The 21,005-nt window shown below is 34.2% G+C and overlaps 2 protein-coding genes across 2 annotated transcripts; both read right to left on the reverse strand.

The window, feature by feature from the left end:
- Positions 1 to 4,734: 4,734 nt before the first annotated feature.
- On the reverse strand, positions 4,735 to 6,150 carry LOC115977588 (glucuronoxylan 4-O-methyltransferase 1). The gene has a single exon (XM_031099516.1). The coding sequence runs from the start codon at positions 5,906 to 5,908 to the stop codon at positions 5,036 to 5,038; it is 873 nt and encodes a 290-aa protein (XP_030955376.1). The 5' UTR covers positions 5,909 to 6,150; the 3' UTR covers positions 4,735 to 5,035.
- Positions 6,151 to 7,089: 939 nt separating this feature from the next.
- Positions 7,090 to 15,938, reverse strand: LOC115977589 (probable serine/threonine-protein kinase At1g09600). Its single transcript, XM_031099517.1, has 8 exons — positions 14,482 to 15,938; positions 12,895 to 13,179; positions 11,380 to 11,691; positions 10,304 to 10,531; positions 9,648 to 9,748; positions 9,200 to 9,314; positions 8,580 to 9,053; positions 7,090 to 8,066 (listed from the first exon to the last, which is right to left on the reverse strand). Exons 1-8 carry the CDS (start codon positions 14,953 to 14,955, stop codon positions 7,860 to 7,862), a joined length of 2,196 nt encoding a protein of 731 aa, XP_030955377.1. The 5' UTR covers positions 14,956 to 15,938; the 3' UTR covers positions 7,090 to 7,859.
- Between the last annotated feature and the right edge of the window lie 5,067 nt (positions 15,939 to 21,005).

The following is a 21,005-nucleotide window of genomic DNA, read 5'->3' on the forward strand; positions in this document are numbered from 1 at the left end:
TCATTATGAACCAACATGAAAACTTTATCTTCTTTCTAGGAGAGCATCATTTTGATGCGTGCCGGCAGAATTCTTTTCAAAATTGAATAGAATTAAAAGAAAAGAAGTGTAAATAAATATATATTGGTATAGTTCTAAATTGTTGAAATTGTTTTTATTTGAATTTGAATTGAAATGTGGGGTGTTTAAATAAGGATATGAGAAGTTATGGTAATGGTTTTATAGTAGGATTGTGTTTTTTTTTTTTTCCTCTTCAAATTCAAAATAAAGAAAAGGAGATTTGAGAAGCAAAAACAAAAACAAAAACAAAAAAAAGATGAAACGTGGTATGGAAGGAAATATACAAAATGGACTCGAAATTTTTTTTTTCCAATTTTATCTTTGGATAAGTAGAGTTGTTTTGAAGACATGGGTTAGTGGTAGAGTGTCCTATTTTGTAGGTAGTGTTTTACGTGGAATTGGAGATGTTTTTTTATTAGATTGTCCCCAAGTTTTTTCCATGTTAAATATAGGGTCTAGGGATATTTTTAAATTACATAAAAGTTCAATTAAAGGAAGAAAATTTTTATGGGGAATTGTGTGGTGTTGTTGACCCTATTCCTAAAATATTTGTGGGAAAAGTCATTGGTTACTAGATGAGATATTTTCGACATTTAGAAAAGTTCACATCAAAGCGGAGAATCTTGTTATAGATATTATTATAGATATAGATATAGATATAGATTGAGTTCAAGTTACACCTGAAGGCTGAAGTAACTTTAAGTAATGCTGCACCATTTAATATTTTTGAATTGGATGCGAATTTTGACAAATCCACCGTTAGATTACATTATTTTCGTATATTCTCCATACTTGCAAAATTTTAAGGTGATCAAAGATTAACAGTCATGTCATTAATTAATTGTTTAAATTCAAGTGTTCTTAGTTTAAAATAATATATAAAAGATGAGTTTATAGATCGAATTGTAAATAACATTTGATTGATATAAAAATTGACATACATGTTAAGAACATATTTCTATATAATCTAATGGTGATATTTTTATAATATGAATTCAATAACTAGTTATTGAGCAATATAACATTGCTTAGAGTTATACCATATATAATATACATATATATATATATGTATATATAACTTCTGCGATAAGCCCAAAATGGTATACCTAAACTAATTTTGAAATATTTCGTTCCAATGGGCAAATCAAAAGGTTCAAAAATGAATCCAAAATGATACTTAGAATATTCCAAAAAACCTAGTAGAGGCAGTGCGGAAATTTTTTACCACCCCTTTTGTTTATTTCATTTTGTCAGCATTATTTTATTTGTTTAAAAAAAAAAAAAAAGGTCAGGGATAGTAATAATTAATGATACCGTTGTCTACATTTAACTTACATGAGCAATGACACGAAAAGTATATATCACTCGTTTCCTTCTTCTTCTTTTTTTAATAAAAAAAACTAAAACGTTATAATTCACTTGAGTTGCTTGCCGTATATCACATGTGTTTTAGTTTTTTTAAATAAAATTTTAGTAAATTATCTCAAAATGTAACGATGCGTGTACTGTAATTATCCTCCCATCACAAAGTTATCAGACTTATCGTATTCATGGTAGGTTGGAAGTTGGAACAATGTAACCGCTAACCTTATTTGTCGAATACCAGAATGCATATAGATATGGTATATTCCCTCTAACTAAGGCTCCGTTTGTTTCGACTTCAAACGGAATTCAGAAATTCTTTTCCGGAAAATAGCGTGTTTGGTAGGTTAGGAAAATTCGGTCAAACTGAAAATATTTTCAGTTTGACCGTAAAATAAGGCTTCTGAGGCGGAAAACGATTTCAGTCGTTATTTTCACTTCAAATGAATTCCGTGGCTTGCAAAACGCAGAGAGAGGGAGAGAAAAAACAGAACACAACACGCGAGATTGTCACACCCAGTGCTCCGATCCGGCGAACGAGCGATCGAACCTCACAACCAGAGCGCCGCGAAGATCGCGCCGTCGCGAGATCGCCTTCGATCGAGATCGCGATCGACGGCGCGATCTCGCGATCTCGCGACGCGTCGATCGCGATCTCGCGCCGTCGCGAGATCGCGCCGTCGATCGCGAACCCAGATTCGTCGTCCCTGATCGCCGCAGTCGCAGCACCAATTCGTCGTCCCCGATCGCGATTTGACCGGAATATGATTTTTTTTTTTCTGGGTTTTATTTGTGTTTTGGTGTTCTGTATGATTTTGATTTTTGGTGATGTTGGGGAGGTGGTGTTGCCGGAGTGTGCTGCCGTGAGTTTGGCGGAGTTTGTAGGAAAATAACATTTTCAACCATACAATCAAACACCAGAAAATATTTTTCACAACATTTTCCATAATGCAACCAAACACTTACAAATATTTTCCTTTCCGGAAAATAACATTTCCGGAAAATAAGTATTTTCCAGAAAATTACTTACATGAAACAAACACAGCCTAAGTGATAGCGTAAATAATGGGTTAGATTTTATATATATATATATATATATATATATAAAAATAATGAGTTCCTTGCCACTGGGGTGGTGGTCCGTCTAGCGATCATTAGGCTTACTCCCAAGTAGTTTGGGCGTGGACGTTCCAAGTTTAAATAGCGTAATAAGAAGCGCTGGGGAAAAACCTCATGCCCTAAGCCCAGTTCAATGTCCACTAGAGTCCTCGTGGGATTGGGATAATAGCTATGACTCACTAGTTTTCTGCTTGCATACCCAAATCTAGCAGGTAGGATACTACTATTGTAACACCCAGGCAGAGAAGTTACTCTAGTCGCTATCTTCTACTCTTTTCTTTTATTAAAAAAGAGGGTAAATAATGGGTTCCTAATCCAAAGGGTTGATTCACGGTCAAAAGAATAAAAATAATGGGTTCCTAATCTCAAGGGATGATTCACAATCAAAATACTCAAAACAACGTATCCATCGATATGACCAAAGTAAAAGATTCATAAACCAATAGTTCTCAAATCTCAAGTAGAATTAATCCTAGAAGTTATGTGGCAAGCCATCAAAATGAATGGGAGGCCAAAATGAATGTTTATTGTGCTGGAAGCTCATTGGCACATAAATAAGCTCGTCTAATTTAGTGACTTCACCTACTACAAATGGTTTCTGAGAATGACAAAGCTGAAGGCAAGTGGAATCCTCCCTCCTTTAGATTGGCCCAAAGTGAACCTAAATGGGGCCATAAAAATTGAAGGATCCTTCATGGCTGCAATAATGAGGGATTCCAAGGGTAAAATTCATGAAGTTTGAGCTCTTAAGCTAGTTAAAAGTTGTTGGGATGATTTTTGTGGCTGCAACATGTCAATCACTGAAAGGTTGGTTTTGTTGGACTTGAGTTTGTTTGGGAAGTCAAGTTCGGAACTCATATTGATTTGAAGGTAGTTAGTGGCTGCTGTTGTACTTTCAAGCCTATAAAAAGATACATTGGCCGAAGCTTGAGAGAGAATGAATATAAACAACAACAAAAAAAGTTTTTTACATTGACAGTTTATCTAGGGACCCCAAATTTTTCATGGACTATTTCACTTCTCACTTACATAGAGCTCACCATAACACAAAACACAGGGGAGGGTATGAAAAAACTGCTGAATCATTTGGTGTCAAGAGACTTTTTCTCACATTCAACGGTAAAGACGTTAATAAAGTAATACAAATTCAACATTAAAGCAAGCATTTAAGGGTGAAAAGAATTATGAGTTCAACGTTAACATGCTTTCAATTGTGAAATAACAATGAAGTATAACACATGTTCAGCAGTGAAGACACTAGTAAATTTAGCTGTAGATAAACAATAAATTATCATGAGTTCACCAATAAAATTTTCATGTAATGAGAGTAAACATGAGTGTGATGAAAAAGGGTCAAGCTTAGTTCTAGTGTCCAGTAATACTGGAATTGTTAAGATTATAACACGTGTCAATTTTTGAACACATGTTGATATCTTAACGGGTCCAGTGCATGTAGCCTCACCCGATGAAAAAGAGTAGGTATGAAAAGTGTTGCACTAAAGTAAATTGCTCGAATCCCTTTATCAATCATCACCAGCAAAATAAATGCAGCCTCTGTTAATAAACTTCAATTTGTGTCTTTCCTTTTTTTTTTTTTTTTGTAAAGATTTTTTAAACAGTAGTTGTAATTGTAAAGTGAGGTTTTTGGAGAGGTATGTATTGTGTAGGGGCAGATTGCATGAGATGGTTTTCTTGGTGCACCTCTTGTCTCTTTAAATAAGGTCATGAAGACTCCTTTATGAAAAAGAGAGAAAAGTGAGCAAGGGAGTGTAAAACATTGCATAGTTAGATCAGCACTTTGGGGCGTGCATAGATGTAATTATATCTGTGTTATCATAATGACAATACTACATGATGGTATGTCCTTTCAGTTTCTGCTCTAGATAGATTTATTAGATCTCCCATTTTGGATAAGAGAGAGAAGGGCATAAAAACTCAGAACTTTCAAACAAAAGGTATTGTAAAAGGAACCAAGCAAGGCATACCAATCCAGAGTACTTTTTCACAGAAAATATTGATATTGATTTAGGCATTTAATACAAAAACAATAGAAAAATCCAGCAACCCAATTCTTCTCTGTTGCTCTTCACCTTAGGGTTAGTGTTTTTGGGTCCTGCAATGTAAGTAGTCAGGATGCCAATTTGATGATACTCTCGCTTTTGAGGGCAATTCATACAAAGGGAGGCAACCCACTTGGGAAATGTACACCTTTCCGCTCTTATTTTAGTTCTATAAACTCTAATACAATCACGAGAACCCAAACAACAACAACAACAACCAAGCTGTAGTCCCAAAATTTGGGATGGGCTATGAATCCTCAATAGACTAGCCAAGGTCGATCACATGTATTATTTGGCATAGGCATTCAAAATTTAGCCCAATAGCATAGGAAACCTATATTCTTTTTTGTCATTGAAATTTCAAACAAATTCAGCCAAATGTCCCTCAAAAGGATGAACATGGATCAGGCAAAAAAATACAAGTGGAAGAAAAATTATTGTGGGCAAAAGGGCTTGTCAGAGTCATCTCTGTGACTAGGAATAGTAAAATGCCTTAACCTGCCTACTTGTTTCTTCATGTAATCTTCACATAGAAATGCCTTGGAGAACTTATCCTCCACTTCCCTATTCACATCATGTACAAACACGTCAGTTTCTCCATCTTCCCTGTTCCTTGCCATCATCCCAGCTGTATATATAGCACTCATCCTTCCTGGTGCCTCCTCATAATAACCTGTTGGTGCATCAACCATAATCAAATCCCATTTTGTTTCATAAACTTCACTAGGCAAACCTTTCAAGGCAAGTTGACACATTGAGTATCTAGGATCACTAAGTGCTGTGCACTCAGGTCCCCTGCCAACTTCCATGAGGTTATTGGCCTGATTCACCTTGCTATCATAAGTGACATGATAGGACTCGAGCATGGGAAACCGGTGTCTGATTTGCTGTATCCATGCCTCATCTTCTTCAAGGAAAATAGTCCGGCCACCATAGTTGAGTGCACTCCACATTAGGCTGTCATGGCCTAAGCCAAAAACCAAGAAGTTGCATGGTGACTTCTTTTCTAAGACTCTAGCTGACACTGATATTTCTTTCGGTGTTTGTTGTGGGGTGATGGTTGAAGTTGAGTAGTGGATGAGTGCTTGAGCTAGGCTGGGTGGGATCTTGGTGCAAGTTGAGCAGTTTGCTGCTTTTGCATCTTTGGTAATAACCGAATCTTTGGGTATGAAAGTTGGTGAAATGGGAGACTCACTTTGCACGGAAGTTGAAAAATTTGATCTTAGCACAAAGAGGAGGAAGAACGCCGTAAAGACGCCAAGAATGAGGAACTTAAGGTTGAGGATTGGGTGGGATTTAGGCCTCATTATTTTCTGGTCTGTTTTTAAGTATTTTATGGGTGAGAGAATTACAGAAACACACTATAATGAATTCAAGAGCTGGGTTTTGCTGGATTTGGTTAGGAAAATTGGGGGGTAAAGATAGGGAATATGGAGCTTTGGGTGTTGGGGATGAATGCAAATTATATTTTGGTTTTGAGTTGGAAGAAGATATGGATTGAGTTGAGGGGAAGAGAGGTGAATGTAGTGCAATTATCCTATGATGCTTAGGGATGAAGGAAAGAAACACTGGCTGCTTGAAGAAGACAAGAGAGCTGCTAAGATTTTGGATGAAGCAAAATTTTAGTTGGTGGATCAGCAAGTTAGGTGGAGTTCCTGATTTTTATTTTATTTTATATTTCTGTTTCTTATTTTACTTTTATTCGTTGGCTAATCAATTGTGCAGTTTCCTTTTGTTTTGTGGCTTCCATCTTGAAGTTGGAGTTGGTAGACCTCTTAGAATATTTTGGTGTGACGTTAAACTTATATGCAAAAATGTGTTTGGTCATATTGAAGCAAGCCTGATATGAATAAGGTAACAAGCCTAGAATTAATTTAAATGGAAGTAGTCTTCAAATCCCTTTTGGACAGCTATACTACGAGAGAGAGAGAGAGAGAGATTCTAAACAATTAGGGAACCAATTTAACTTTGACCTCAGGTGAGCAGGCATGTTGAGACCAGTCCCAATACGATTCTTACCAAAGCTACGTCAAGCATTTTCACCCCTAGAATGAAAGCCAGGAAGAAAGATTATTTCTTGGAACTTTCTTCTGACTATCCAACACTTCATTGTGAGTTTTATTTGTTCACGTTCTTCTTTAGAGCCATGGCAAAGCAACTTGCGGTTTTGTCAAAAGTCTGATGTACTGCTTCCCCAAGTCAACTCAAGCCTCAGTCCCCCAATTACCCTCTGAAACTGAAATTGTAGATTTGCATCATGATGCAAGATCTATTTAGGCAAGTCAAGTTCTGGTCATTGATTTATATCAGATTAACGGTTATTGTTCAAAGAGAAAAGTTCCCTGAGATTTTATTTCCATGATTTTTACCCCACAACAACTCCAATTCGAAAATAAATGCACAGGAGAAAATTAGTGATATCACATCACATATACCCTGAGCAAAATTTGCTTCAAATTGCACATAACCCAACCAGAAGGCCTGGTGCTCCAGAAATCCAGTTTTTATTTATTGTATAAGGAGAGGTAAGTGGTTTAATACACCACAGATTGATGACTGCATAACTATGAGGAAACATCTAAGACACCTAATCAGATACAAGTTAATATTGATGCTATAAATATTGACCTCTCCTGTTATTTTCTTCGACAATCTATCCCATAGTATTGTTGTAAGTTGTAACTGTCTAGCAAGCCAGAAAGAAACTTTAAAAAAAAAAAAAAAAAAAAGAAGAAGAAGAAGAAGAAGAAGAAGAAGAGATAATATTTGATGGATTTGGAGCAAGAAATTCTATCCTACAGTAATTTTGAATGAATGGTGGCCAGTGCTGATAAAAATCATCAAATCCGAGACAAAAACTTGGCCTTTACATAGAATGAGGTTAAAGTAATTCAGCTGTACAAAGCATATCTCCAGCAATTGAACGCCAAAAAGACCTTCTCACGGTCTTGTAATGAAATAATTAGCAGGTGTGTCAATCTCAGAAGCCTTCATACCAAACATATTATCAGTCAATGGTCATGGATTCCATTCACTTCAGTGTTATCCACCTTTTGAATCATATAAAGAACTTTGGTAGTTAGAACTTTATACCGTACCTTTGATAGCGATGAAACCAAAGAAGCTCCACGAATGCTGATTTATCTCCACGTATTGAGACTTGTCAAATTCCCAAAAGGAATACTTCTTCCTAAATGAGAATTATGCAACTCTGTGGGAGCTTCTGCATCCAAATCAAGGCAGCATAAATTTCAACAGTCACTTGCCATTGCTTCCAGCATAAAGTAGTGATTCAGTTTGTCCATTTTCACTAGAGGTTTTCTTGCTCTTTGTCTTGTCCAAACGAGCCTTGCGGACAGCATGTTGGATTTGTCTCTCATGCTCCTTGAGCATCTCATCAAGGTTTCCTCCTAGAGGCATCAATGGTCCAGAGTATTGGATCCTATTCTTTTTGGCATTATAACCCTGACATCACAAACAAAAAGGGATTAGGGGAAAACTCCAGTGTCATATTGAATGATATGATGGGTAACCACCATGTAATCTGCAAAGGCAACTGTTTTCAAGCCATATAGCTACAGATTTAAGATAAATAAAAATTTACAATTAAACTTTCTTGCTTTGCCAACAAAGAAATGTTTGAATCCCAAGGTTTTGGGTTTCAATTTGAAAACCATAAATTAAAGGTCATTGTATCAAGACAAACCACAAAGAAACATGATAAGTTCCATTCTTGTCTTTACTTTGCCTAACATGCTTGTCTACTTTAATTCATCATTTATTTTCACTTAAAATTGATTGTGTATCTAGACTAGGTAGACATCCATGTGCAAACTCATGGAAAAATGCCATTAGGTGGTTTGCTGAGGCATTTTTCTTTGAATTTCGGTCAAATGATAAACTAGAAGATAACTTTTTATTTTCATAAGTGAAAGAATAAAAGAAATCTAGTAAGAGTAGAAGATAAATTGATTCTACCATTCCGGACAGCTTTCCAGATGAGCGTTGATCTTTCTTATACAAAGACTTTGTTGGCCTATCCAGCAAATGGTGGGACCACTGACTCTTTTCAGAGACCTCACTATCATCCAGATGTTTATAGCTAACATTAAAATCTTCATCCGGCCAGTGTGAATCCACAGTAGTTTCTCCACCTCTATTTAACAGTGAATCACCTTGACTTGCTTCTTCACCACGTGTACAAGATCTCTGACTTCTCAATTCTGCACCATTTGAACAACCAAGAGCTTGGCCGGGAACTGTAGTAGCCTCCTGGTCATTCTCATTCATATTGTGTGAAGATCTGAACGCAGCTGGGTGCATTGACTGGCCAGAATGGGAGACATTTAGTGCTGTTCTTTTGGGAGGTTCAATAGGAAAGCCAGAGCCACCATCCTCTTCTGTATTATACTTCTCGCTGGCACTTTTAGGGTTAGGCAGCACTAGTCTCTTCTGTATTATGCAATAACAGAATCATTAAAATTTAATTTATATGACTTTCATAATTTTTATACAAATGTATATACACATAGAGCCATAGAAGTCATGTATATATATATAAATGTAATGTATAATACATATAGAATTTACAAGAATACCTGTATGGATGCCTGTAACTCAGCATTGGCATCTGGTGCAGGCATGGCTTTGGATTCTCTTAAACCACTTCTAGTTGATTCATGTTCACGCCCTACACCACCATCTGCTTTTCGCCTGGTTGTCAAATGGGCAAAAGGGTAGTGTAAGTGTAAGCAAGCAAAAAATAAATCTTCAAGATTAATTATTCAAACAAAAAAGACAACCTTTTATGGCTAATTTTATGATGGGCTTAATTAATGCACTGAGGAATCATTTTTTTTTTAAATCTAACCTTATTAACACTACTTTCTACAGAAGATTTCAATTTACCCAAATTAATATGAGAAGCAAAATAAGGGTGGCCATCACTGCATTTGTCTTACAGTCCTATAGAAACGCTGCACCAGATCTTAAGAAAAAAAAGGGTTTAAATTGAATTAGATAATATACTATCAAGAAGTGACCAACCTTCTAGCTTCCTCGTCTCGAAGCCTGACATCAAACTCCTTACTTGGTGCATACTTGGGCAAAGTTGAAGGATCACAGGGAAGAGGCCTTGTTGTGAAGAACTGTAAAAGAAAACTCAAGATTATTTAACTGCCAGAATCAGCAGAATGGAATCATAAATAAGGTTATCACAAAATTCCAAACTTCCAGTATTCATACTAAATGAAAAATAAAAAATTAAAATGAGCAACCAGTAAGGATAATAAAGGAACAATTAAAAAGTAAGATCAGGATCCCATGAACTTGCAACAAATGAACTCCTGGATGGGAGCACATGATGAATGTTGCAACAATCACCTTTGTCATAATTAACTTCTGCTAAGCATTCCAATTATGGCTGGAAAGAATGCAGGACAATCCCAAATAGAGCATAATTATGGTCAGAAAGCATACCATAAATTCTCAAACAAAATATCAAGGATACTTTGAACTAAAAAGGATCTGAATGGTGATAAGTTAAACTGCCATTCAAGTCAACGTGTGAAAGGGTTCCAGTGAAGTCATTCTTGGAGAAAGCATAGAGAGTATTAACTCACAAGAAGGCTCACAACAGGAAAAGCTTTACCTAATGAAAATACACAACCTGATTTTGAGAGCACCAGAAAAATCATATATACCTCACTCTGCAGTGCAGAAGATGCTGTTCCACGGCCCTCGGGTTCTATTGCAAGAAGGACCTCCAAGAGGGCCAATGCTGACGTAGGGAAGTCCTTGAATGTCTCAGCAACAATACGCTTGTAAGGATGTTGAGGCTTGAAGATGGTCGCATGTGGCAGTTTTGATTTCTTCCAGTACTCTTCAGAAGGTGAACCACAGAGTTTGAAGATCTTATGTAGTTGCTCAACCTATGAACGATAAGTAATATCATCATGACGCCAAAACAAATAAGAGAAACAAACAGTTCCATAGATGAAGGTTGGTAGATATCCATGCCAAGGGTTTCTTTTTCCCCCTTCTGTTAAGTTAGATATTGATGTCCTGTTAGGCATGACATAAAACATTGAGACCCACCAGCTGATAATTGCATGTAATACACAATATATTGCATAAAACCATGGAACTTAGATGATCTAATGAAAGAAGCCTTGCATGGTAAGCTCAGATTCTTTTATTCGATGTGAAACTAAATGAGTGTGTCATGAAAAATGCATGGGTGAATATTATTTTACCACCATTAATAGGTACTTGCATGTCCCTGAAACTAGACGGTGACCCTAAGCAGTACAGATGAGGATCTATTACACATTCATAATAGAAACAACCAAATGTTGATTAATATGGGTAATTAATCACTTTTATCTTAAAGGAAATGAATGGGATGAATTTCAAAGAAAACAATTGATCTTTCCATCAGTTTGAACATCAACACAAAGTAAACCCTCCATTGGCTTGTGCTTGAATGCTACGTGGATACCATTTCCTAACACTTTCCTGGCGTGCATCATCTAAAAGCCCTCCATGAGGTGGTTGAATGCTATGTGGATACCATTTCCTAATACTCTCCTGGCGTGCATCATCTAAAAGCCCCTTTCCACGTTTCCTGGCACATTTAAACACCAAAATCGTACCACCTTAAAGTAAAGCAAACCTCCTAAGGTTGCTTCTCTTGATATGGAAGAGATTCAGTACATCTATTTCAGTGTAAAGCACTTGCATATTTCTCAATATCCAAAAGAAAGATAAAAAAAAGTACCTCTGTTCTCCCTGGCATGATAGGCTTCCCAGCAAATAATTCTGCAAGAATGCAACCAGTACTCCACAAATCCACAGAAACTCCATAGTTTGTAGCGCCAAGCAAAAGCTCAGGCGGTCGGTACCATAAAGTTACCACCCGACTTGTTAGAGGCTGCTTCTGATTAAAAAATGTTGCTAATCCAAAATCACCGATCTTTAGATTTCCATTTTGGTCAATCAGAAGATTTGATCCCTTGATATCACGATGCAAAATACCATGACTATGACAATGGTCAAGTCCACAAAGTAGTTGTTGCATAAAGCATTTGATCTGCAGGCCCGAAGTGTAAATTTCAATATAAGAATATACAAACCACAGAAATAAAAACAAGTCTTGCTTCAGTTGTGAAAAATAGGGAAAAAGAAATAAATAATTGCCAAAATGAGAATGTATTATTGTGACAGTCAACACATGAAAAGAACTCACAGAGGCATGTACAGCCAGGTTGTCATTAAAAAAAGGATATTTCCACATACACACACCCAAAAACAAAAAAGTACTCCCTTCATGCCATTTTATTTGTCTAGTATTCCATTTTTTGTTGTCACTAAATACGAACTCCATTTTTTCTTTATAACATAAGGTAATCAAAATACTTGACCAATTTTAAAAGTCAATGATCATTTATTTACTGACTTTCAATATACCCTTACCCTTTGTTTTACTCGGGTTTAAATTCTTGAAAGTTTATATGGGCAACATTGAAAACTTATATATTTTTCTTTGAGAAACAAAGCATTAGATGATGTTCCTTAAAAATTTCTAAACTGGACAAACAAAAGAGACAAATGGAGTAACAAGGGCTTTGTTTATTTTCACTAATATCTTCATTCAATAGTTTATTAAATCTGGTTTTAAGCAAGTAGGAATGCACCAGACACAAGACAAATTAATGCATAGAACCATTTTTTGGAACTAGTTTAATAGAATTGGCACATGATACTATTAGCAGAAAAAGTCAAATATCAATCAGGTTCATTCGGAAGAATCGGAAGATAGCTTGGAGAAACTTCAAATCCTTTTCCAGATTGGCAAAAGGTACACCCATACTTCCATGTGTTAAGTAGATAACTAAGTCAACTTACCTTCCACAACAAGAAAAGCCAAATAGATAACTATGTCTACATAACATTTTTTTCATTTAATAGTTGGGGGAGGGGGATTTGAACCCTGTACATCTCTATTGGTAACACCAAGAAGTGCTAGTTGAGCTACAAGGCTCTTGGTAACTAAGTCCACATAAAAATTTGAGGCAATATTAAACAAACATGATATTTTCAAAACAAATGAAAAATATTCTCAAGATTATGGAATTGTTCATGTGAATACTCAACTGGCTTATCAAAGACCGAAAAATCAAAAAAAAGGAACAAAAAAATGCATCACAGTATGCTTGACTCTGACAAATATTACATTATTATCATCAAGCTTTCATGGTCCATATCCATTTGATTAGCATAACAAACAAGGTACCTGTGCTTCAGTGAATTTGATCTCAGTTGTTGCTGCAAGTCCTGCAAGATCATGCTCCATATATTCAAATATAAGGTATAAGCTTCCAGACACCCTCGAAGTAATCAGACCTTCAAGCTTCATCACATTTGGGTGATCAAGCCTACGCAATATAATAATTTCTCTTGCCATAAAACGTACACTTTCCGGATCCATATTAGCAAATCGCACCTTTTTCAATGCAACTAATCTGTTTGTTTCAAGATCACGAGCCCTGTACACACTGCTGTAAGTTCCTTGTCCAATCTGCATTATTGACGAGACACATCATTATAAAGAAAAGAAAATAAGCCATAAACATGGGGTGTTTGCCCAAAATAGCATGCAAGGAGATTAGCAAACATAATAGACATCAAGAGGCAGAAAATTCAAACATTGTATTAAACTAGTTGGATATCGTATCTTCTTTATCAAAATAACCCCCCTTTTTGGTGAAGGCAACTGTTTGACGAGGGACATGAGTTTAATCTAGCACCTAACTATACCAGATTAGCACTGCAATCCATGATTCACTTGTGTAATTTTCTACACAATTAGACAGACGTACCTGATTCTAATTTAAAGAGATGCAAAATTAACTTTTCTACTCGATGAGATAAATAATAAAAAAGTACTTGACAGTGGTACCAATTCCAAATATAAGTTACAATTCCCTAGATAAATTATTAGCTAAACTTCTAATCAAGTCACCTAAGTAGATCGTAAAGGCTTCTAACCAAGTTTGCAAACAAGTGAACACCTTATTATCCAGTTTAAATCTCCAAGTAATAGAACGTGGTATTAAGTGCTACCTGACAATCTGAAAATTTTCCTCTTGTAATCTAGGTTCCACATAACTAACACAGTGCATCCTTCCCTTTATAAAACGGCCCAAATGGGCTTCCTTTACTGACATATCGAAATGTAAATGCCTTTAAATCACTGTACCAATTTAAACTATATACACAAACAGTTCATTTACACGCATGTACACACACTTACCCACTTTGTTTTGAACTTAATCAACTTGACTTGCACCCTAAAACTTGCTTCCATGAGAAACCTAACAGCTTCTTGTTCAAACAAATCATTGACTATATTCTCATCACAGAGTTAGAACTCCACCATATTATATCTGACATTTTTTTTTTATAAGTATATTATATCTGACATTTTAATTAAACCAAAATGAAAAATCAAACCCTATGAAGCGGGAAAGTTGTTCTTCAGTTTGTCAATTGTGATACCTTAGATACTGACAAATTGTATAATATAAAAGCAAAGCAATATTGACATACACTTAAGAGCAATAAATTTCAAAGTTTCTTATATAATAGAAAACCTCATAGAAGGCTCTCTCTTTGTACACAATCTATAATGAAGATGAAGTAATAGATTAGAACCGTAAGTATACAAGTACATGAAATTGAGTGATAAAAATCAGGCTTGACAATGATATATGAGTTTCATACACTTCACTACCACTTGCATGGGAGTCAACAAAAGAAACAATACAGTAATTGAGCTATCATAATTTCATATATACAGATGTAGAAATAGTTAGCTGACCTTGTCCAACTTCTCAAATGAGTCGGCCTTTCGAGGCACCCACCCGTTAATAGCTTCTCCTGCAACTGCAGTCAACCAGGAAGGCCATCCAGCAATAACTTGTGCTCCTCTTTCCCCATGGGGCAAACTACCTATCCTAGATAACCTAGGCTGTAATTGTGCTCCACTCACCCCAAAATCCATTGTCAACCGCCTTTGAAGTTGTTGTCTCCCCAGTTTCTCCTTAACCACCACCTTCTTCTCCCCTTCATTCCACAAAACGGGAGTAGAACCCGGAATTTCTCCGGACGGATTGGTTATCAACCGTGTAGTGAAATCACTTCCAATACTATCAACCTCCACCACAGCTTCGTCTCTACTCATGGTCGGTCCTAACCGCTTTGTAGCTTTTTTTGTTTTCAATATTTTCTCTCTCACATGATTCTCAGCTATATATTCATGAGGAAAAAACCCTTTTGAGCAAATGCACCCCATTTTTCCACTTCACAGTCCCCTAATGTTCCTAATCAGAAAGCTATCCTAGTCCTCGAATATAGTAATTCCCAACAACAAATGTAACTTTTCTTGACGCAATTCTAGTGGTACTGAGCCTCAAATCCAACCAACTTCCCTCTATTTACACAGAATGCTCCAATATATACTATTTCACTACACACTTCTCCAATTGATATATTTCTCTCCTAACTAGCCCAATATCGATAGGGGTGCAACTCAATATTCCTATAACCAACGCTAAATAGAAATAGCCTAGATCCTCAAATCAAACAAAACCAACATCAATGGTAATGAGAGAGAGCCAAACAGCCTATGCTGAAAATGTACAACAACCCAGATCTCCAAATCAAGAAAACTAAATCAAATACAACCCAATGAGGGAAATAATCGATAAAGTTAATATCTTTGACGTAAATTAAGAATACCCAAAAGCCGAATTCAAAAATCCACAAGAACCCAAATCACAAAAAGCCCCCCAAACAGGGGGAGCCACAGTGAGACCTGTGAATCCAAAAACATTCACAGAAGGAAAATACAGAACTTTGAATAACCAAATGTAACATGCATTTGGTGCTATCAACTCGTTTAAGGCCAAGTAAAGCCAAGCAAGACAGACTAACCAGAAAATGTGCTAAACACAATGGATTTCAGATTTTTTCGAATAATGCTTTGATTTCTTGCCTTTTTGGATACGGAATGTAAGTTATCACAGACAAAAAAGATAGAGATTCTAGAGAGAAAAAAACAAAGAGATAGAGAGAAGGGAAAAACAAGAGCGAGAGAATTTCGGATCTGGGTGATCCTAGAAAGTCGAAAATCCAACGGATATATGCGTTGGAACAGAGCCTAGTCTTAACTCAGAATGAACTTATGAGACAGAGTAAAAAACAGAGGAGCTCTGTTTTGCAGAGAAAGATACACGGCTTGAGAGAGAGAGAGAGAGAGAGAGGGATCTCTGCCTGCTTGCTTCAACAGAAAGCATAAAGAGGAGAGAGAATGAGGGGACAATATGCCACGTGGCAAATGTGGAGCAAACAGGATTGTTCTGACTTCTGATGCTGGTCCCTCTGTTTTCTTCTTTCGGTCTGGATTGGTCATGTCTTTTTGGACAGGACTTGAGATTAGTCTGTCTTCTTCTTTTAGTCTGTATTTGATATGGGCCTAGTAATCAATGTTGGCCCATTTTTGCTAAAAACTTGGAGGCTTTGAGCCTAACTCTAATGAACAAGTGGGCCATCTCAAAGTTTTCTAGGCCTAAAAAAAAAAATATTACTAGATTTTGGAACCCATCACCTACCAATTTTATCTATGAACCCATTTTGTGAGGTGAGGAACAAATTTCACCAAAAACTTTACCTTTAGTCCTAGATGCATTATGGTGACGTTTTATCTTAAATTATCTATCCTTCTAAAATACTTCTCTTAGTTGTACTCATTCTTTACTGGTTCATTGTGTTATAGAATTATTTTGGAGAGAATTTTCTTTGTTATGGAAGTATTCGAAGAGTGGAGAAAAGAATTTTATCTCATATACGTTCGATTGTCATCCTTACTATAAGCTCCTTATGCACAAAAAACAGAGCAAAACTAAATGTTGAAACTGATTACCAACAACCCATGTATTCCTTCAAAGAGGAAATCACAATTTCTTAAAAAAAAATTCCTATTATTCCTCAATGCATTAGTGACAATTTACCTTAAACTAAATATCCTTTTAAAGTCCTTGTTCTTTTAAAGAAAAACAATAAAATAAAATGCTTCTTGTAGGTGTACAATATGAACAACACAAGTATTTTTCTCTTAATGACATTTATGAAAATGCTTTAAAATGTTATTCCAATTTCATAACACACACATACACCTTTACTAAAGTAAAACTCTCAAGACACAGATATGTGAACTGTTAATATTTGTGTCAACTAATTTATAGTAATAATTATTCATGAGGTTCTTTGATTTTAAATTCCAAATATAGTATATAGTATTAACCAAGGAACAATTAGACTTTTCCCCCCATTACCGAGACCCATCACCTTAGAGCTTTGATAGGATAAGCTGTCTATTCATCATTATTTTTTCAAGAAGAAAGGACTTCCAATTTTATTAACTTTGCCGAAAGTTGTTGATTATTATTGTACCATATTTGAAAGATTGGCTTTGATATAATGGTCATTTTGCTGGCTTTGAGAACATTTCAATTTAGTCTTTTATTTCATCATGCCATACCTAATCCAGTTACTAGTATTTTTACCCATTAAATTCACATTTTGTGCAACAAATATATGAGCTGAATCCTGCTTTTCATGTACATTTAATTGAAGTTAAAGGGAAGTATCATTTTACCTTGCTTCAAGCCTAAAATGATTGAAGCCAATTTCAAAATTGACAAAAAATAAAAATAAAAATAAAAGTTGTAAGAAGTAAGAACTCTATTATCCACCTAATCAATGTGTTCAACAAAAGCATATATGGGTTGCATGATTATAATCTCAAACAATTCTCTACATGCTTTGTATGAATGATTTAATTGCTTTTCATGTAAAGGCAAGTTCAATTTCATTATTAATTATAGATGATTCCATTAACAAGGTACAGTTGTTGAATGGATATCCATTTGATAATGCTCATAATTTTGGTTAGGGTAAATCCTATGTAATCAATAAGAATAAAGTATTTGATTAAATGCACATGCTCTAGAAGATTCATTATTTTTCCTTGTTTTCAATTAAGTTCTTTAATTTCAATGTAAAATTAGTGGGAGAAGAACATTTAGAAGATTATGGTTGTAAACAAATCAAGTATTAAAAGTTTAGGATTTGTTCATTTTATTTTGTTTCGATTATAAGTTGAGATTGACTTTATTACGAAGCCTAATTATATATATATATATATATATTTTTTTTTTTTTTTCATTTTCTTACCAATAGCAAACATCACGACTAAATTTATTTACCTATTTAAAAATATATGCAGCAATAGTTAATAACTAGATTAATTTTGAAATTATACTATTGAAATAATTATATAGAATGATTTTTGTTTTATAATCTTATAAAAATTAGATTCATCACCCTTATATTGTTAAAAATTTACAAAATTAATTTTTAATTATAATCACAATAAATTACATAATCATTTGATATTTTATAAACTTATTTATAAACTTAAACAATCTAATATCAAATCTATATAAATATATTTCTATACATATATACATTTTAACACATAATATTATATATACTTAAATCTTATTTTATACTTGTGAATTTAATGATGATTACATTATTATATTTGAGCTTAATTCATTTGATAATTGAACCTAAACATAAGTTTGGGTTTAACACATTTTAAAAATAAATGAATATGAATAAGATTTTCTCCAAGATTGACTTGTTCATTAATTGTTAATTGTTCAATTTATGAATAACCACTTTTAGGGCTGTAAACGAGCCAAGTTTTGTCGAGTAGTGAATGTTCAAGCTCGGCTCGATAGCAAAAGTGGAATGTTCAAGCTTGGCTTGAGCTTGATACGAGCCTACAAATAATGTTTAAGCTTGAGCTTGTCATAAAGTATAAAAGCTTGAGCTTGGCTTGGCTTGGCTTGACTTGGTTCATTAATCAAGCCAAACTCGAGCTCTATATCAAGCTTAATATCATGTTTTTGAGCTTGAGATCTAACACAAGTATATTATCAAATCTATATCAAGTTTATTATCTAGCCTATATCAACTTGTAATTAATTAAAGTTTTAGAAGGATATGAGTTTATATGTCGAGCTCATATCAATTTTATTACCAAACTCATAAATAAGCCTAGGCCCAACTTGTTTTGTTACTTTTGTATCGAGCCTTAGTGTTCACGAGCTTGTTCATGAACAATATTTTCTACTCAGGCTTGGCTTGTTTATTAAACAAGCCTAAAACTAAAACTTAAGTTTAACTTGTTTATAAACAAACAAACATGAACGAGCTTTTTATCGAACCAAGCCTGAACTGTTTATGAATGGCTTGGTTTATTTATAGCCCTAACCACTTTAAAAATATATAACACCCTTTACAGCTATTGGAAATTAATTAAGAATCTCATGTAGCAAAGAGCTCTTTGATTAAGACTTTTTATTTTATTTTAATTTTTTGGATATTAGATGGGTGATGGATTGGTTTTGATGAATGGAACGAGTTGACTTAGGATTTTTTTTTTTGTTCGTATTATATCTTAACATAATACATTTCTAGAATCAATATTGACATGTGAATGTAACCAAAAGTATGTTAACTTTTTTGATATTTGAATTAATAAACATATATATATATATATATATTTTTTGAGAACCAACATATATTTATTGACTGGCTATAACATCTTATGTTTTCCCATCTTATATTATTATGTGATTTTTTTTTTCAAATTCCTTATCTTTTATTTATGTTTTAAGACAACTCACACCATTGTGACTTGTGAAGGTGCCCCTCTACCTAATAAACTCATAACTTTTTAACCACCTTTATTGCAAATCTGCACTAGTTAATTAATCAAACCCCCATTATAATACACCTCCTCACAGTTTAACATTTTAGTATTTTGCAATTTTATCAAAATTCTACTACCCATTTTTTCATTTCTCAATTCTTATTGCTGACTACTACCACGTCAAATAAAATCATTTTAACTCTTATATTAGTAATTTAAGTTTATGACTAAGGATCCCATATGTTTCTCCAAAAAGAAAAAAAAAAATCATATAAGTAAAACCATGCATGTCCAAGATCTAATGTTAAAAAGAAGAATCACATATAGTTGGAACTGTGGTAGTTAGAACTTAGAACAGACAACTTTGCGAATGTGTCATTCTTTTTGGGTCCTATTTTTTGACTGAGATAGTTGATGAAAGTTGCACTTGTACCAACAACTAGAACACACCAAATTAAGATCTTCTATATACCTTTTATTTTTTTGAATGAAAGATCTTCCAAAACTTGTTAGATCGAGCAGCTTCATTATAAAAGCTCTTAAATCCCACTGTCCCAACCATTCGTATCTAATTGAGTAATGTAGATTTAACCACATTATCAATGTTTTAATAAATACTAATTAATAATGTTTTGTATATATTATATTTAGACTACTTAAATAAAGTGACACAATTTGAACCATTTTTTTATTTTTTTATTTTATGAAAAGGCAATTTGAACTACTTATTTAACCATGAACCATAAAAAACTTTCTACTCCATTTTAAAGTTTCTAAAGTCTCATTTATTTAATTCATTTTTTTTATTATGAACATTTAAATAAATATGAATATTAGTTAAAATTGTTTTACATTTAATTAATAATAATGTTTACTTAAAATTATTATTGATAAGATAAAATCTAAACCACTTGTTTAACCATGAATGCTTTATAGTGAGTTCTAATTAGTTCAATTAATTAAATTTCTAATAGTCAAATAAGGGATTTAAGTTTGAATCTTGCTTAATCAAAATATCAATATATTGGCTTGAGGGTGAAAAAGAAAAAAATATTTCTCATGGAACGGAAGCCCTAAATTCAAATCTTATTGTATTTATCAGTCTAAAAAAATGAATAGTTTATAAAGAATTCTAATTCAACCTAATAGAGCAAACATAAATTAAGGTTTGCTACAATTCATAAGACAACTTCATAATAAAGTTCTTTAAATCTCGACCATTCATGAATAAATGAAGAATTTAGATTTCATCACATTGTCAACAACTCAAATTACATATGTCAGGATTAGGGGAAATGTTTTTGCACATTCTATAAACAGCGCATCTTGCATCTATGTTTTAGAATAGCTTATCTAGCTTTTTTACTGAATTTTTTTTTTACTAAAAGTACTATAAATAAAAAGGTAAAAATCTAAATAAAATAAGTAAATGACTTAGATGAAACCACAAATAGTATGAAAAATAAGCAATAAAACTGTCTTATAATCAAGATCCAGATACACACTAGTTATTCAAGAGAAAAATGTAATAGCTGTAATACACAACATAATTTCGCCAA

This window comes from Quercus lobata, chromosome 2, assembly GCF_001633185.2.
Source record: "Quercus lobata isolate SW786 chromosome 2, ValleyOak3.0 Primary Assembly, whole genome shotgun sequence".
NCBI classification, from domain to species: domain Eukaryota; kingdom Viridiplantae; phylum Streptophyta; class Magnoliopsida; order Fagales; family Fagaceae; genus Quercus; species Quercus lobata.

Excerpts from the sequence above, each read along its gene's own strand:
- LOC115977588 (XM_031099516.1), bottom strand. The coding sequence starts at position 5,908 with ATGAGGCCTAAATCCCACCCAATCCTCAACCTTAAGTTCCTCATTCTT.
- LOC115977589 (XM_031099517.1), bottom strand. The coding sequence starts at position 14,955 with ATGGGGTGCATTTGCTCAAAAGGGTTTTTTCCTCATGAATATATAGCT. Across the intron at positions 9,054-9,199 it reads AGTTACAGGCATCCATACAG|AAGAGACTAGTGCTGCCTAA; the intron begins GTATTCTTGTAA and ends TGCATAATACAG. Across the intron at positions 8,067-8,579 it reads CTGGAAAGCTGTCCGGAATG|GGTTATAATGCCAAAAAGAA; the intron begins GTAGAATCAATT and ends TTGTGATGTCAG.